Below are 14648 nucleotides of genomic sequence, written 5' to 3'. Positions count from 1 at the left end.
GGGGTGGCAGGGTCCCCCCCATGGTCCCCTCCCCTGCCCCTCATACTTAGCAGCTCAGAGTGGCTGCAGCTCCCTGCTGCAGCCACCAGGGACTGCCTGAATCATCAAACTGGTCGCCTGATTCAATTCTGATTTGGAGATTCGGCCACCAAATTGGGCTGAATCTCCTCTAAATCGGATCACCACCCAAAGCTTTGCACAGCCCTAGTGATTATGCTATTAAGCATCGACATATATGTCTGTGGACTTTACTGAATGAAACGACACAGGAAAGGGAGCTTTATGTTTAGATGTCAAAGAGTAACGTGAAGGAATGGTAGATTTGTATGTATTTACTGATTAGATTTCTATGCTGGCCTTCCCAAAAAAGATGCAGGGTGGCTCACAATAAAAAGACCAAAAAATGTAGAAGCAAAATAAATATCAACATAAGGTTCAGGAAAACCATTTTCCTTGCAAGGCCTCCCAAATTCCAAAGCAATCCACTCCCTTCCAGTCCCCTGCATCTGACCAAGGAGAGCATTCCCTCTGCCAGACCCAGCTTTGCTTCCCAACCCACACTCAACTGCTCTGTAAAAGAAAACAATTCTCCACTCCCTTCTATTCCCTCCCATCCCTATCTATTCCCATTCCCCTGCCTTGCACGCAGAAGAGTATGTCCCAGCTCCCACTTCACCATCCCTCCAAAGCCATACCTCTTTCTACCAAAGGGGGGCTGTGGCTGGTCCTACACCCAGTGTTCCCTCTAAGGAGTAGCAGTTCGTGAGTGCACCCTTTTGGTCCTGCCTCCCCCTTTCGGTGTGGCGTGGGGTAAGCTCCTCTCTCCTCAACCGGGGCTGGCAGTGGGAGCTGGGGGCTGGAGGCTGGGGCCTGGGGCAGGCTCTGGGAAACTGCTCTGCTCCCCTGCATCACCTCCAGGAGCGAGGAGGCAAGTGGCATCAGGGCCGAGGAGTGGAGCACTTCCCTGGAGCTGACAGAGCCTGCGCCAGCCCTCGCCTCAGCCCCGATCGCTGCCTTGCCTTGCCTCGGGGAGGAGTCGCTGCCTGCCCTGAGTGAGGCTCTGTCAGCTCTGGGGAACTGCTTCATGGGCTCCGCCAGCTCCAGGGAAGTGCTCCACTCCCCAGCCCTGATGCTACACGCCTCCTCACTCCCTGAGGCGATGTGGGGGAGCAGAGCAGTTCCCCAGAGCCGGCAGAGTCCATGCCAGACCCCTGCCTCTGCCTCCGCCTCGCCTCGCCTCGCCTCGAGGAGGAGCTTACCTTTAGTAAGTGTCCCACGCTGAAGCCCAGCTCCTGTCCCGGCGGGTGCATGGCCTGAAAAAGTTGGTGCGCAGCCAGACTTTTACTTGTGCACGGCTGTACACGTGCGCACCTTAGAGGGAACCTTGCCCACATCACACCAAACTCCTCTTCCCTGAAAATAAATTGCATTGTTCAATTTAAAACAGAAAAAAAGAAAGTAGAACAGGCAATACAATTATATATGCTTTTCCTGTCTTCTCTGCAGGACAATGCCAAGGAGTGTTGCCAGGCCTGGGTGCCTGCTCTAAGGCAGATTGCAGCCATCTTAAAGCCCACAGGCTGGCAGGACCCGTTCCTCTCTGGCTCTGCCAGCTATGCAGTTTACCTTCTCAATGTCCCAGTTCTGCCCCTGCTCCAGGCTCAGCCCCCAGAAGTGGTGTGGAGACAGCAATGTTAGTATAGGGACTATACAGAAGTCTTCAGTCCTTAAAACATACTTGTCAGATGAGTAGAGGTCTACTTAACTCACTGTGGGACAACGCAATTTTCACAGCTTGGTTGCAGCATGAAGAGCCAATTTTGTGGGCTTTTCTTGGTGGCTCCACCCCTCACCATTGATTGGCCAATCTGCCATATAATTTAATAGCAAATTCCATGGAGAGTTAATTTCTTTTCACTCATCTTCAGGATGAAGCATTATATTTAACTTCTTAAAACATGGCACCAAAACATTTTCACTTTACTGACTGGTGCCTTCACTTAGTCTACGTCACTGTCAGACAGTAACTCTCAATCACATGATCTATGGCTGCAGTGATTGTCATGTTGTCTTTGTATTGTGGTAAGCACTGGGACAGTCTAAAACACCTTATTATATGAATAATATGTTTGGGGGGAGTGGGGGTTAGGTTGATTTTGCAGGAAGTCGGGGCCAATCCATTATTTCCTGGTGATCATGAAAACCATGAAACCATGAATTAAGTAGACCCCTACAGGCGAGACTGGACATGAAGGAAGCAACTGTTTTGCTCTAACCAGTACAGCTTAGAGCCGTCTTGGGGGAGTGGCTTCGCTGTAAGGCATAACATTTTCAGTAGGCTGCATAACCTTGAGAGAGTTCAGAAAAAGATAGTAAAGATGTTGAGGGTTATGCAGAAAGGTTAAAAGACATGCAAACACAATAGTTGTAGGGAGACAAGGCAGAAATGCTGAGGCATTTCAGAGACCTTCTAGGGACTGAGCAGCCTCCTGGGGCACTAAGGATAGAATATAAAATGGCAGGGGCAAAATCTGGCTTTTCTCTCAATTGGCTCTGTACATGTGGCATTGTGGGACTCAGAATTTATCGTTTTGGCGATTCAAGATCAAACATCCTTAGTTAAAAAGTCAAAATGTGCTGTTTCCTTTTTCTAAAAGCAGTCTCTTAAACTCCCTCTGCATATTAGGGTTCAGTCTTAGATCTTCCCATTTAGCTTGTCATCACTCTCGTAGAGGCCCACCAGCATAGGTGGAGGGAGAAAAAAATATCTGGGGGGTAGGGCTGAGTGTGTGTGCATGCACCCCACCCCCAGCAGGTAAGTCTGTTGTGGGGGAGGTCCATGGGTGAGGGATAGATTGAGGCCCTGCCCTGCACATCTGGGGCAGGGTGCAGGACAAAACTGTGAGTGGTTTATCCAGGAGGCGCCCAGCACAGAGAGGGGGCAGTGGTTCCTGCTGCTGTGCCCCAGTCCATAGGGAGCAGCAGCCTGCCCTGCCCTGCACAGATGTGGGGGCACATGCCCCCCATGCCTCCAGGGGTGCCTGTAGCAGTGGGTGTCACACCCCCTGGACAAACCGCTTGCGGCTCAGTCCCATGCGCCACCGGCTGTGCAGCACCTGCCCTAGTTCCAGCCCTACTCCCACTCCCACTCCCTCCCCACCTCTGCTGCAGCCGCTGGAAGCCTGTGGCAGGGCTGCCTTGTAACCCTACTGCTGCCCCACATTTGTGGGGGGCTAAGCCCTGTTATCCCTCCTCTTCCACCGTCTGTGCCCTCCAGGGCAAATTAGATTTAGAGTGATGCCACTATAACTTGTGGAGGTTTAAATATGGGCTTAGTTCAAAGATGATGTAGATGCACAGATAACAGTGAGGTCATAATTGGTTTAGCAGCACTATTTATGATTTGTTGTGAAGAAGACACTTCTTGGATCCCAGGCTGAATGTGTAGGGTTGGCACCTAGGAAAAATGTCCTTACTTGTAAAGGCAAGGTTCTTTAGGTAGATGTGATATCTTTTATCAGACCAACTGAGTAGTTGGAAAGAAGTTTTTTTGTAAGCTTTCAGGCACAATCATCCTTCTTCAGGCATATGAAGTCTCTGCTCTTCTGAGACTCCAAGGAATGAAAGAAGCTAAAAGTGTGACAGGATGTCAGTGAGAATGTAAATAGGAGGAAATTAGGAAAACAAAAGGTAGAGCAGGGAAGGGAGTGGGGACACAAGGGGGAAAAAAGCCAAAGGTACTACTCTACAGTAGTAGTTTTCCAGGGTGGAAAAGAGGCTGAAAATGAAAAGGTAACTAGCTGAAAATTAGGAAGACAAAGGGTAGAAAAGGAGGGGGAGTAAAGGGTACAAGGTCAGGTCTGGCAGTTAGCTGGTGAATCAGGTGTTCGGCATAAATGTGTCATAAATCCAGTGTCTATATTAAGTCCATGATTTTTTGTACCCAGTAGATTTATGAAGTGAAGTTCGTAGGCTTGACTATGAAAGGCGTTTTGTAAGTTCCCTTAGAGGATTAGAACTGAGAGATTGGAGGGGGAGTGATTGCCCTGTGAGAAGCGTGTCCCCACAGATAACTGGGTGTTCTTGTCTTTGATACATTTTCGGTGTGCATTCATTCTGGTGCTCAGTTGTGTTTGGTTTCTCCTACTTATTTTCCATCAGGGCATTTCATGTGCTAGACGAGATATATATAACCTTTCTGGAGGTCCAGGAATGGTAATGGTTCTGTTGTGGGGTGTGGTTATTGTTGTGTGTGGGGGGGGGTAAAGTGTTGGCAGGTTTTGCATTTCTTGTCCTGGCATGGTCTGACTCCATTAGGCGTGGTTTGGGAATTTGCTCCTGGTGATGAGGTTAGCAAGGTTCAGTGCTTGTTTAAAGGCTAGGATCGGTGGTTCTGGAAAGATCTCTTTAAGATTTGGGTCTTCTTCTAGTACGGGTTGTAACTGAGGATTTTCTGTGTAAGTTCCAGGGAAGGGTCGTAACTCATGTTGTGCGATTTGTGGGGACTTTTTTGTACTGCAGCATATCTTCACGTGGTATCCAGGTGGCTCTTTCAAAAGCACAATCTATCTCATGGGAGGAGTGTCCTTGTTGGGTGAAGGCCCTTTTGAGATTTGTGAGATGGCGATCATGGGCATTCTTCTTGGTGCAAACTTGGTGGAATTGGAGAGCTTGACTGTATATTACAGCTTTCTTGGTGTGTTTAGGGCAGGGGTTCCCAACCTTTTTATGCTGAGGTGTGGCCGCAAACTGTGGACCGGAAGTCACCATGAACCAGACGTGGCCACAGACCGGCAAACCACGGATCAGATGTGGCCGGCATACTGCAGGCAGGCAGCCAACCCTTTTTTATACTGAGTACCGGTCACTTCTAGTCTGCAGTTTGCCGGTCTGCAGTCACTTCCAGTCCAGCAGCCAACCCTCCTGTGGACCGGCAACCAACCCAGTACTGGGCCATGGCCCAGGGGTTGGGAGCCCCTGGCTTAGGGTGATTGCTGGTTCTGTGTAGACTCAATATAGATGTAACAGGCAGTTTAAGGGGCACTGACCTTCCAAGTGTTCTACATCGGGCTCTGCCTGAACGCTTGTGGGAGATTGTCCCAACAAGGGCACCATATTTCTAGTTCAAACTGTCTCCAGCAAAGGGATGCAAGATCCAAAAAGCAATTTGGGAGCCTGGGAAAATTCCAGCCCAGGGATTGGCTGGGCAGCTCCCCTTAAAACCGGAGTGTCTCCCTGCTCCCATAATGGAGAGAGAGAGGCGTGCTGTGTGAAAAGGGCTGGGAAGAGCCTTCAGCAGTGTCCCACCCTGCGGCAGCCCGCTGGACCCCTCATGGGCAGGCCAGAGGCCAGTGGAGCACCTGAAGGGACAAGCAGGAGACAGCAGATCCCTAGGATGCGCATGACAAGTTTGAGAGAGAGCCGAACAAATTCCTTAGGGTGGGGACACAGCCCTGGGAAGCCTCTAGAGCAGTGTTTCCCAACTTTTTTCACCCCATGGCACACTTACATGGCCTCACCTGCCTTACGGCACGCTGGCTGAGGGGGGGTGGTAGCGAGTGGCCGAATGCCACAGACTGGGGGGAGTGGCAAGCGGGCAAACACTGCGGAGCAGTGGGAAGCAGGTAGTGCAGTGTTTGAATATAGGTGTGAATAATTATCAACTGTTATTCTTGTATAGACTCATTCTTGTGCATCGTAAATAGAGAGTTTCAAACTTTTGACATTATTTACCGTTTGTATGCATGTAGTAAGTATCTCCTGTATATAATTAAATTCTGTAAACAGTTAATTATGAATCTGCAAGGTCTTTCCATTGTAAAGGGAGCCTTTCCTCTCAGGGAGCCTCTGGTCACTCCTATGTGAGCTGAGCAAGGGGTAGAGCTACCTGGCACCCCAGAGCCAGAACAACTGGACACGGCCGCGGTTAGAACCACACAGCAAGAGTTACATAGACAATGGATTTATGACACGTTACAACCTGCTTGACATCTGATTCACTAGGTACCTGCCAGACCTGATGTTGTACCCTTTCCGTTTCCCCACTTCCTCCCCTCCCTCTCCTTTTCTACTCTTTGTCTTCCTAATTTCCAGCTACAGTAAAAGCTTTGTTATCCAGCACCCACGAGGAATGGAAGGTGCTGGATAACAAAATATGCCGGTTAACTGAGTGACCCAAACAGGTGTCTTTGCCTGTTCAGGCTGCCTCTGTCCTGCGACGTCTGGGGTGTTGCCACCCCTCCTGCCACATTGCTGCCCATCCCATAGGTCCCGTAGGCCCCAAGGGACAGGGAGGGGGGACCAGTGCAGGCTGCTGTGCTGTGGGGGCTTGGCAGTGCAGGCTGCTTTCCCCCAGGCCATGGGGGCTCTGCAAAACCAGAAGTGCCACGGTGGGCACTTCTGGTTTAAGTTTCCCCTTACAAGCCTGCATGCTGGTTAACAGAGTTTGCTGGCTTGTAAGGTGCTGGATAACTCAGCTTTTACTGTATTTACTTTTTCACAGACAGCCACTTTTCTACCTTGGAAAACTATTACTGTAGAGTCTCCCTTGCTTACCTTTGGCTCCCTTCCCTGCTCTACCTTTTGTTTTCTAATAAAACATACCACATCTACCCAAAGAACCTTGCTTGCCTATGTCCTTAGACCCACACAGCTACAACCAAAAACCCAGCTTACTTGTAAAGTGAATATCTTTGATCTGAAGTCACTGAGAGATGATGAACATAGAGCATGACTACACAAAATGCTACGTCTGCTGATGAACCATGACATCAACGCTGCTGTGCAGTAGGGTTGAACCTACCCGTGTGCTGCTGGGACGGCACAGTAATAACTGCGCAGTCAGGGGCACGTGTAGATGCGCCATCACAGCATTTATTTAGAGATGCTTTTCAGAACAGGGCTGCACATCAAAATGTGGTGTTAATGATACTGTTAAGTTCAAAGAAAGAGAAGAGATGATTTGTTATCAGTTCATAACTGAATTCAAACTACCAGTCGTTAGGGATGATGGGAGGTGACTGTGGTTCAGATAAGTTAAACCTTGAGGTCCCTTCCACACTGTGATTCTATGAGCCCACTAAATGTCCTTTTCCCATCAGTTAACCTCTGGTTCATTTCTGGGGCAAAAGCCATTGGGAATCTGCAGCATAAACACAGGCTGTAGATGGGGCCAGAAATCAGCCAAATGTTGATAGAGATGCTGTACGTTAAGAGATTGTCAGTCATGGGGGATAAGTAATGTTTATGCCAAACCATATCCCAGCCAATGGCTCTTGGAAGTAAACCCCAGCTGTTACAGGCTGTACTATGTACCCCAACAAGAAGTGATAGACTGCAGCCAGAAGAATTGGATTAGTGGCCACAACCAAGAATATTAAGCTTAAGTATTTGAGCACCAGAGGGATAGGAGGACAGACAACCAACCTGTGAGTGGCTGAATCTTTCTGTGTTTCTGTCTTCTCTGAGTATGGTTGGGTCTGTACAAATTATTCTCATCGGATCTGTCTGTCTCTCTGTGGACCTGTCTACTATGAACAAGATAGTAACTGCCTTTTAACTGTCCTCTCTCACACTGTCTGCTCCTCTAGCTCTATGGGCAATATACAGAGCAGCTCTCTGACTTTGCACAGAAAGAAGCAGCAAAATTACTGAGTGATAAAGAGGACCAACGAAACAGCCAGCGCCCACTGAAACAAGACAACCAGTCAGAAGTCAAAGAAAACCGGTACTCCAAATGCCAAGGTGGGACTAATTAGCTCTGCCAGCCAGTCAGGCTTATTTTGTCACTAAAAAAATTGGTGGACTAGCCAGATGGATGAAATTTAGGTGGAGTGAAAGGGGAAGAACTAACCCTTGTTCTGGATAAAGCAGGGGGGGAGGAGGAGGGAGTCCTATTACCAGAAAAAGAAAAGGCTAGCCAAGACTAAACTTCTCTTCCGTCTGCTTCCCAGGAATACCCCAAACCCATTTGTCAGCATGGGAAGACTCCAAGTCTTCTCTCCTTGCATAACACAGTGGGTTACAAATCTCTTTTGGAGCATGGATAGTTTTCTCATAGGGCCATATCTCTTGCTAGTACTCAAAGAGTTAAACTTCCCAATCACGGCAAACTGAAGAGGATTTCATGTACTTACTACAACAGGGATGTTTGTGCTGGGTCTTCCAGCAGTAGGTTATGAGCAGGAATTCTGGTTTTATGTTTAAAAATCACAAATTCTCTGATTAAAACCTCAAAATCTGTGTTTTTCTGCAATTAAAATGAAATGCCACTATATATATAGGTATCAGTATAACACAAGGTTTTCCTGATATATTTACAATTTTAAAGCAATTTGGAAGCCTACCAGTGCCTCAATCATTATAATAAAATAAATTCTAAATACCTATATGTTTAGGCATTTGATTTTGGGTTTTTTTATCATGGAAAATGAGCGCTCATGACCCCTCTGCTCACCAGGATACAGGTCCAGCTGTGGCTGACCTCCTGCTGCTTTGTGGCTCTGGGCAGTCCTGATATGTATGTGTCCTGCCCATGCCATTAACCCCCACTCCCAACCCACAGCCCTGCTGGTGCCCCTCACTCCTGACCTGCAGCCCCTGAGCCCTGCCAGTGCCCCTCACTCCCAACCCAAAGCCCCCACCTCCCAGGCCCTGCTGGTGCCCCTCACTTCTGACCCTCAACCCCCAGTCCCTGCCTGTGTTCCTCACTCCCAACTTGCAGCCCCCTGGCCATGCCAGTGCCCCTCACTCCTGACCCTCAGCCAACCACCCCCTCAGCCGTGCTGGTGCTCCTCACCCCTGACCCACAGCCCCTGCCTCTGCCAGTACTTCTCACTCCTGACCCACAGCCCCCTGTCCCTGCTGGTTCCCTTCACTCCCAACTCAGAGCCCCCTACACCCTCAGCCCTGCTGGTGCCTCTTAGTCTTGAGCCACAGTCCTACAAACCCTGCCAGGGCCCCTATTCGTGACCTGTAGTCCTCTGTCCCCCACAGCCCTGCTAGAGGTGCCAAGGCTATGGGACCTGGAGGCTGCATCCTACCCTCCCCTCACTCTGTGGGCACTAGTCACAGCTGGTCCAGCAGTGCCTCAGCCTTGGCTGCCATATGCAGGAGATGGCAGCTTCTGCAGCTGGGGTGGAGTGCAAAGCTTGGCCCACCTCCCCCACCCCTACCCCTCAGGCAGCATGGCCACAGTGGAGCTCAGCTGGAGCCCATGATGGACAGGGGAGGATGCAGGCTGCCTGCTTCTGGGCACAGGGTGCCCCAGCCTGCTCACCAGGGGCCTTGATGGCCCAGCAGGTGGGACCCTGCACAGGAAGGTGGAGTGGGGTGGTAAGGCTTGGTGCCAGGAGCCCTGTGCCAACTGTGCTGCCATGGCAAGATGCCCTCTGCACCCACCCCGCAGAATCAGGGGTAGCAGCGGTAGTGGTGGTGCAGTGCTGTGCCCCCCTACTGCTGCTGGGTGGGCAGGGGGCACCTCACCATGGCAGCACAGCTGGTGCAGGGCTTCCAGCAGTGATGGCAGTGGCACCGAGCCTCCCTACCCTGCTCTGCCTTCCTGCACCAGGTCCTGTCTGCTGGGCCACAGATGCAGCCAGGCTGCAGCCCTGTGCTACAAATTTTGGGGGCATATGCCTCCTATGCCCCCCTAATGCATCATCTCTGGTGCCTGACCCATCCCCTGCTGTGCACGCAGCAGCAGGCCACCAGCTCCCCCACATTACCCAGATGAACTGCCTGCAGTGCCATCTTATTCCCCTGCCAAGACCCACAGTTGCCCATTCCCGCCCTGGTTGTAGGCCCTGAGCACCACCCCGGCTGGGCAGCTTCCCCAGCCCTAGCCCCACTCTTTCCCTCACTGTGACTGCTTCAATCTTTCCCCCTTCTTCTCCCCTACAAGTTATCTATGCACCCTCTCCCCCCATAGACTTAACTGCAGGCAGCTGTGGGAGCTGTCTTCCACCGGTGCCTTGCTGTATTGCTGCCCATGTGCATGTGTGCACTTGCACAGATGCATGTGGTGCGCCCTGCGTTCCACTCCCCCCAGCCACAAGCAGATAGGTTTCCCACATTTTTCTCCTTTAAAGGAGAAAAATCAGTATATTTCCACATTTTTCTGTGGCTAACAGAAAACCCTAATCCCTGGTTATGATGTTTCCACCCGAGTTGGTATGTTAGCATACTAAGAGAAAGAAGAGACAGACAGGCTCTGAGTGCCTCTCTTATTTCAAGACTGTCTCTCCTACAGACTGTGCTAGACACATCCAGAAATATGTTACCAAGAAACTTGGAGAAGACTGGATTTTCCTGGTTCTGTTGGGCCTGGTCATGGCACTGGTGAGCTGGGGAATGGATTATGCCAGTGCCAAGAGCCTGCAAGGTGAGTTCCGTTAAAGTACTGTAAAGCTGCCTTGTAAATCATGTGAAAACTCATTAAGTCTATTAGCCCATGTTCCAAATCTCTGAACACAGCACCCTCTAGTGTCCTGTTGAGACACTGAACTCAGTACTGAGTGGAAAATGTCTCCTGATAAACAGGATCTGGGTTTTCTGTTTGCTGCAGAAAAAGTCAGGTTTTCCCCTTTAAAGGAGGAAATTGCAAGAAACCACAGGTTCACAGGTTTCCCCTTGCAGGCTGGCAACCTTCCAACCTGCAAGGAGCTGCTTGGGGCTGGGTGGAATAGAGGGAAGGCCACTGGAGGCAGGGGCTGCCACGTGTGTGCATGCATGCACGCACGTGGCTGGCATACAACCAGGCAGGGTGGTGGGAGCAGCTTGGGCAGCTGGATACAGGTAAGTCTGTGTGGTGATCGGGGGAAGGGTTGGAGGCCCAGGGCTTGGGCACTGTCTGGGGGACTGTGGAGAGGGAGGGGGATGTGGGTCACGTGTATGTGTGTGTGTGTGTGTGTGTGTGTGGAAGGGATATGTGTGTGGTGTGGGGGCTGCATGGAGGTGGAGGCAGGGGAAGGTGATAGGCCTCCAGGGCTGCAGCAGGGCAGGGGGTGTGAGGTAGCACTCAATTCTGCCAGTGAACCCAACTCTGTGCTGTTGCCACTCGGGTCTGCCTGGACGTGCTTACCGCTTCAGTGCGGAAATGGGGTGGGAAGGTCCTTCAGGGGTGGTGGGGAGCTGCGTGGCCAGGTTGGTGGCACTGAGGGCCAGTGCCCATACTATCAGGGATGCTGCCTGTGGGGGAGAGGGTTGTGGCCAGGCTGCCTCGTGCAGTGTAGGAGTCCCAGTGCAGGGCAGGGTGTGCCCAGGAGTTCCCTCCTCCTCCTTCCAGCCTGCACTGGGGCCGGACTGACTCCACCACTGCCCACATGGGTTGGACTGACCACAGCTGCCACACTCCAGCCCAGGCAGGACAGGGCCTGGAGCCCCTCACCCTTGTCCTGCTGCTTGCAGTATGGCCCCAGGCCAAAGCCATGCTCTGCTTCATGCTGCTGTTGTGGAGTGTAGTGCTGGTTCTCCCTGCTGTGCTGTGGCCCCAGGCCCAGCTGTAGCTTGGGAGTGAGGGGCAATGGCATGGGCAGGGGCAGAGCCTCTACTGGCCATGGAGTCCCCATCCAGGTCTGGCAGGCATGCAGCCTTGGGGCCACATGCTGTTGCAGGTGACAGCAGGTCACAGCCAGGCAGCAACCCTGACTGCCAGACTGCTGCAGTGGGTAAAGGGTGCAGGAAACTCTCAGGGTTGCTTCAGCAGTCCAGAGGTAGTGTCCACAGATACCAATTGGCTGGGACCCAGAAGCTCCTGTCTATTTGTCCATTCAATTACTGTGGGCTCTAAGGCCTACCTGGCTAACTAGTAGCCCCTTTTCACGGGGACTATTGAATGAATGGAACAACTAAATTCTTGGGACAACAAAGGCAAAAACAGGATAGGAGTGATGTGAGGGCCAAAGGGTTAAAACATGAAAATGAATGCTCCTGAAGGGGACACTGAGCAGAACCCCCACGCTCACTGGTCCTCAAAGGTGTCCAAAGAGCTGGTAGATGCCACCCAGTGGTGCTCCACTAAGAGGCGTGTGTGGACCAGTTAGAAGAAAGCAGCCCCATAGTACCCGGGCACTTTTCCAGCCAGAGCCTCCTTCCTGATCATGTACAGGCCCCACTTGGTCAGGGACAGGAAGAGGTTGACCAGGCCAGGAGATCCTGGGACTTGGTGGTGCCATGGATGGGGTGTCCAAAAACAAAAAGGTCAGGGGTGAAGTTAATCCAGAACCTCCGGAGGAGGTTCTGGAGGTGGAGGTGTGCAGCCAGGCACACTCAAGTGTCATGTGTGCCAGAATCTCCCTCTGCCCACAGGAGGGGCGGGAGACCAGGGTGTCAGTAAAGCTTGCCACTTACATGCCCGTGGCTCCCAGAAGCTTCTGAGAACAAGTAGCTCTGAGCTACTTGCCAAGGCAGCTTTTTATACTGCTGAGGCCAGCACAGAGCAGGTTTTTATACTGCTGGGCCCAGCACAGCTGCTGGCCCCGGGCTGCTTCTGGCTGCAGATCTGGGAGGAGACAGGTGGGGTTATTTTGCCCCAAATGGCACAATTTTCCCTACAGCAAAGTGCATGTCCTCTGAGGCAAAAATCCCAACTTAAATTTGTGCCACTTCTTTTTGAGCTGCTACAAGTACATGTGCCTGCATATGTGGATGCACCCTAAGTGTTTAAATAAGTTATTGATGGGTTATTAGTTGGTGTATCAATTTATTTATTTATTGATTCCTTATTTAGCATGGGTAATTTCTATGCCTTCCCCTGGTATAAGGTGTATCAGAGAAGCCATTAATCCTTAAGCCACCATCTCTGGTTATGTTGTATAACATTATTTGTTTTATTGTATTAGTTATATTTTATCCTGTAAATAATTAAATTCTGTAAATATTTTTATAATGGTCTGCAAGGTTGTTATGGTTGTCAGGGGAGGATCTCCACTCAGGGACCCTGCAGCATGAACAACTGGTGCCTCCTGAGCCTGGGGGTGCACCATGGCAGTAAGCGGGGACTGCCTGCAGGCACTGGCATCATTGTCAGTGGTGGTGAGCAGGGACCACCTGCAGATCCCACTGGCCACCTTAGCAGTGAGGGTCAGGAGGGGAGCAGATGGCAAGTGGCAACCACCTGCAGAAGTTGGTGGTGGCTTTGGCAGTGGCCAGTCTCGGGGGGGTACTTGTCCCCCCGTGCCCCCTACGTGTCGCCTATGCCCTGCAGCAGCTATCCAGGGAGCTGAGCAGGGCCATCGGTTACCAGGTACCTCAGGATCCCACATTCAGGTGAGGGCACAGGTAGTGTTGCACCCAGGGTTACATTTAAATTAGAGAATTTGTGATTTTTAAACAGAGAAAAACAGGATCCCTGCTGATGAGATATCTTTACCACTCCCTGCAGCACAGTTTTTCTAGCACTACTCTGGGCCATAGCAGTCCTTACTGATTCACAGGGAATAGTATCCCTGCTAAGCATTAGCTCTTGCAGAACATTTATGTTAACTTCAGATGTTACCCTACGTAATTTTGAAAATTTAATGCAACAGGCCAAGTATGAACTGTATGGTTTGACCATGGGAGTTGTATTCATTTTAATATTTCTCTTTTAACAAATACAAGGCACACTGTTCCCCTAAGGCATCCTGCATCCTATTTTGGGTGGCCCTTTCTTGGTCTGAATTCGCTCTTTGCATTCATTCAATTTTTGAGTTTTTTGTCCCCTAATACATGCACATTGCTCCCGGAGCAAGAAACCCCTCCCTCACTGGTAAGACCCATTATGCAGCCAGTTCAGTCCCAGGGATGTTTTGGTTGCTGATTTGGCCATCATGTGCTTTGATTAGGTTTTGTTTAATGTTTACCTACTGCTTTGGAAGTGCTAGTCACTGACAACTTCTCTGTTTGCCTACAGCTTACAAGTGGATGTACAAAGAGATGCACCCAAATGTCCTTATGCAGTACCTGGCCTGGGTGACTTACCCGCTCATCCTCATCCTCTTTGCTGCTGCCTTCTGCCACCTTGTCTCCCCGCAGGCTGTTGGTGAGGGCGGAGGGCTTGGGAATATGTGTCTGTTTGTCTTGCTTTCTGTTCCTCTATTTCTTTTCTTTACTCTCTGTCCTGTTGCTTTTCTCAGGGTCTGGAATTCCTGAATTGAAGACTATCATGCGGGGAGTGGTCCTCAAGGAGTACCTCACTCTTAAAGCCTTTGTGGCCAAAGTTGTAGGCCTGACAGCTGGTCTAGGAAGTGGGATGCCTGTAGGGAAAGAGGTGAGTATTTATCTGTGTCTATTAAAAGCCAGAGAAGGAAAAGTAGGTATAGCTCTCTTTGGGCACTGTGATGTCCTGGATTGGAAGTGAGCATAACAAAGCTATCTCTTTTGCCTAAAGGTTTCTCATCCTTTCACCATTTCTGTTTATCTCTTTGTACTTCCCTATAACACTGATTTCCTCCTGGCTATGTTCCTGAGTCATTGAAAACATTGAGAGAAACAGGGTTAAAAGCAGATGCTAAGATATCTTCAAGTCAGATTTCTCCTATCTAAGAAGAAAAGTGAGAAGGGGAAAGAGAAGCCAAGATGTTCTAAGAGAATGGAGAGAAAGGGCCAAACCATGTTTCATTTTTATGTACCTTAAGTGCCATTTATGAAACCATGTAGGGTGCATCCCC

General features: G+C 50.4%; 1 protein-coding gene across 1 annotated transcript in view; it reads left to right on the top strand.

The window, feature by feature from the left end:
• CLCN1 (chloride voltage-gated channel 1) overlaps positions 1–14648 on the top strand; it is a 69532-nt gene that overhangs the window by 13242 nt on the left and 41642 nt on the right. Inside the window, exons 2-5 of the mRNA XM_019548526.1 lie at positions 7590–7743; positions 10250–10381; positions 13892–14020; positions 14115–14248. Of these exons, the coding sequence (XP_019404071.1) occupies positions 7590–7743; positions 10250–10381; positions 13892–14020; positions 14115–14248 (549 nt within the window). The remainder of the gene's footprint in view (positions 1–7589; positions 7744–10249; positions 10382–13891; positions 14021–14114; positions 14249–14648) is intronic.

The sequence above is a fragment of the Crocodylus porosus genome, unplaced genomic scaffold, assembly GCF_001723895.1.
Source record: "Crocodylus porosus isolate Cpor-Errol unplaced genomic scaffold, CroPor_comp1, whole genome shotgun sequence".
Taxonomy (NCBI): domain Eukaryota; kingdom Metazoa; phylum Chordata; order Crocodylia; family Crocodylidae; genus Crocodylus; species Crocodylus porosus.
This window is presented reverse-complemented; position numbering and strand designations above follow the sequence as displayed.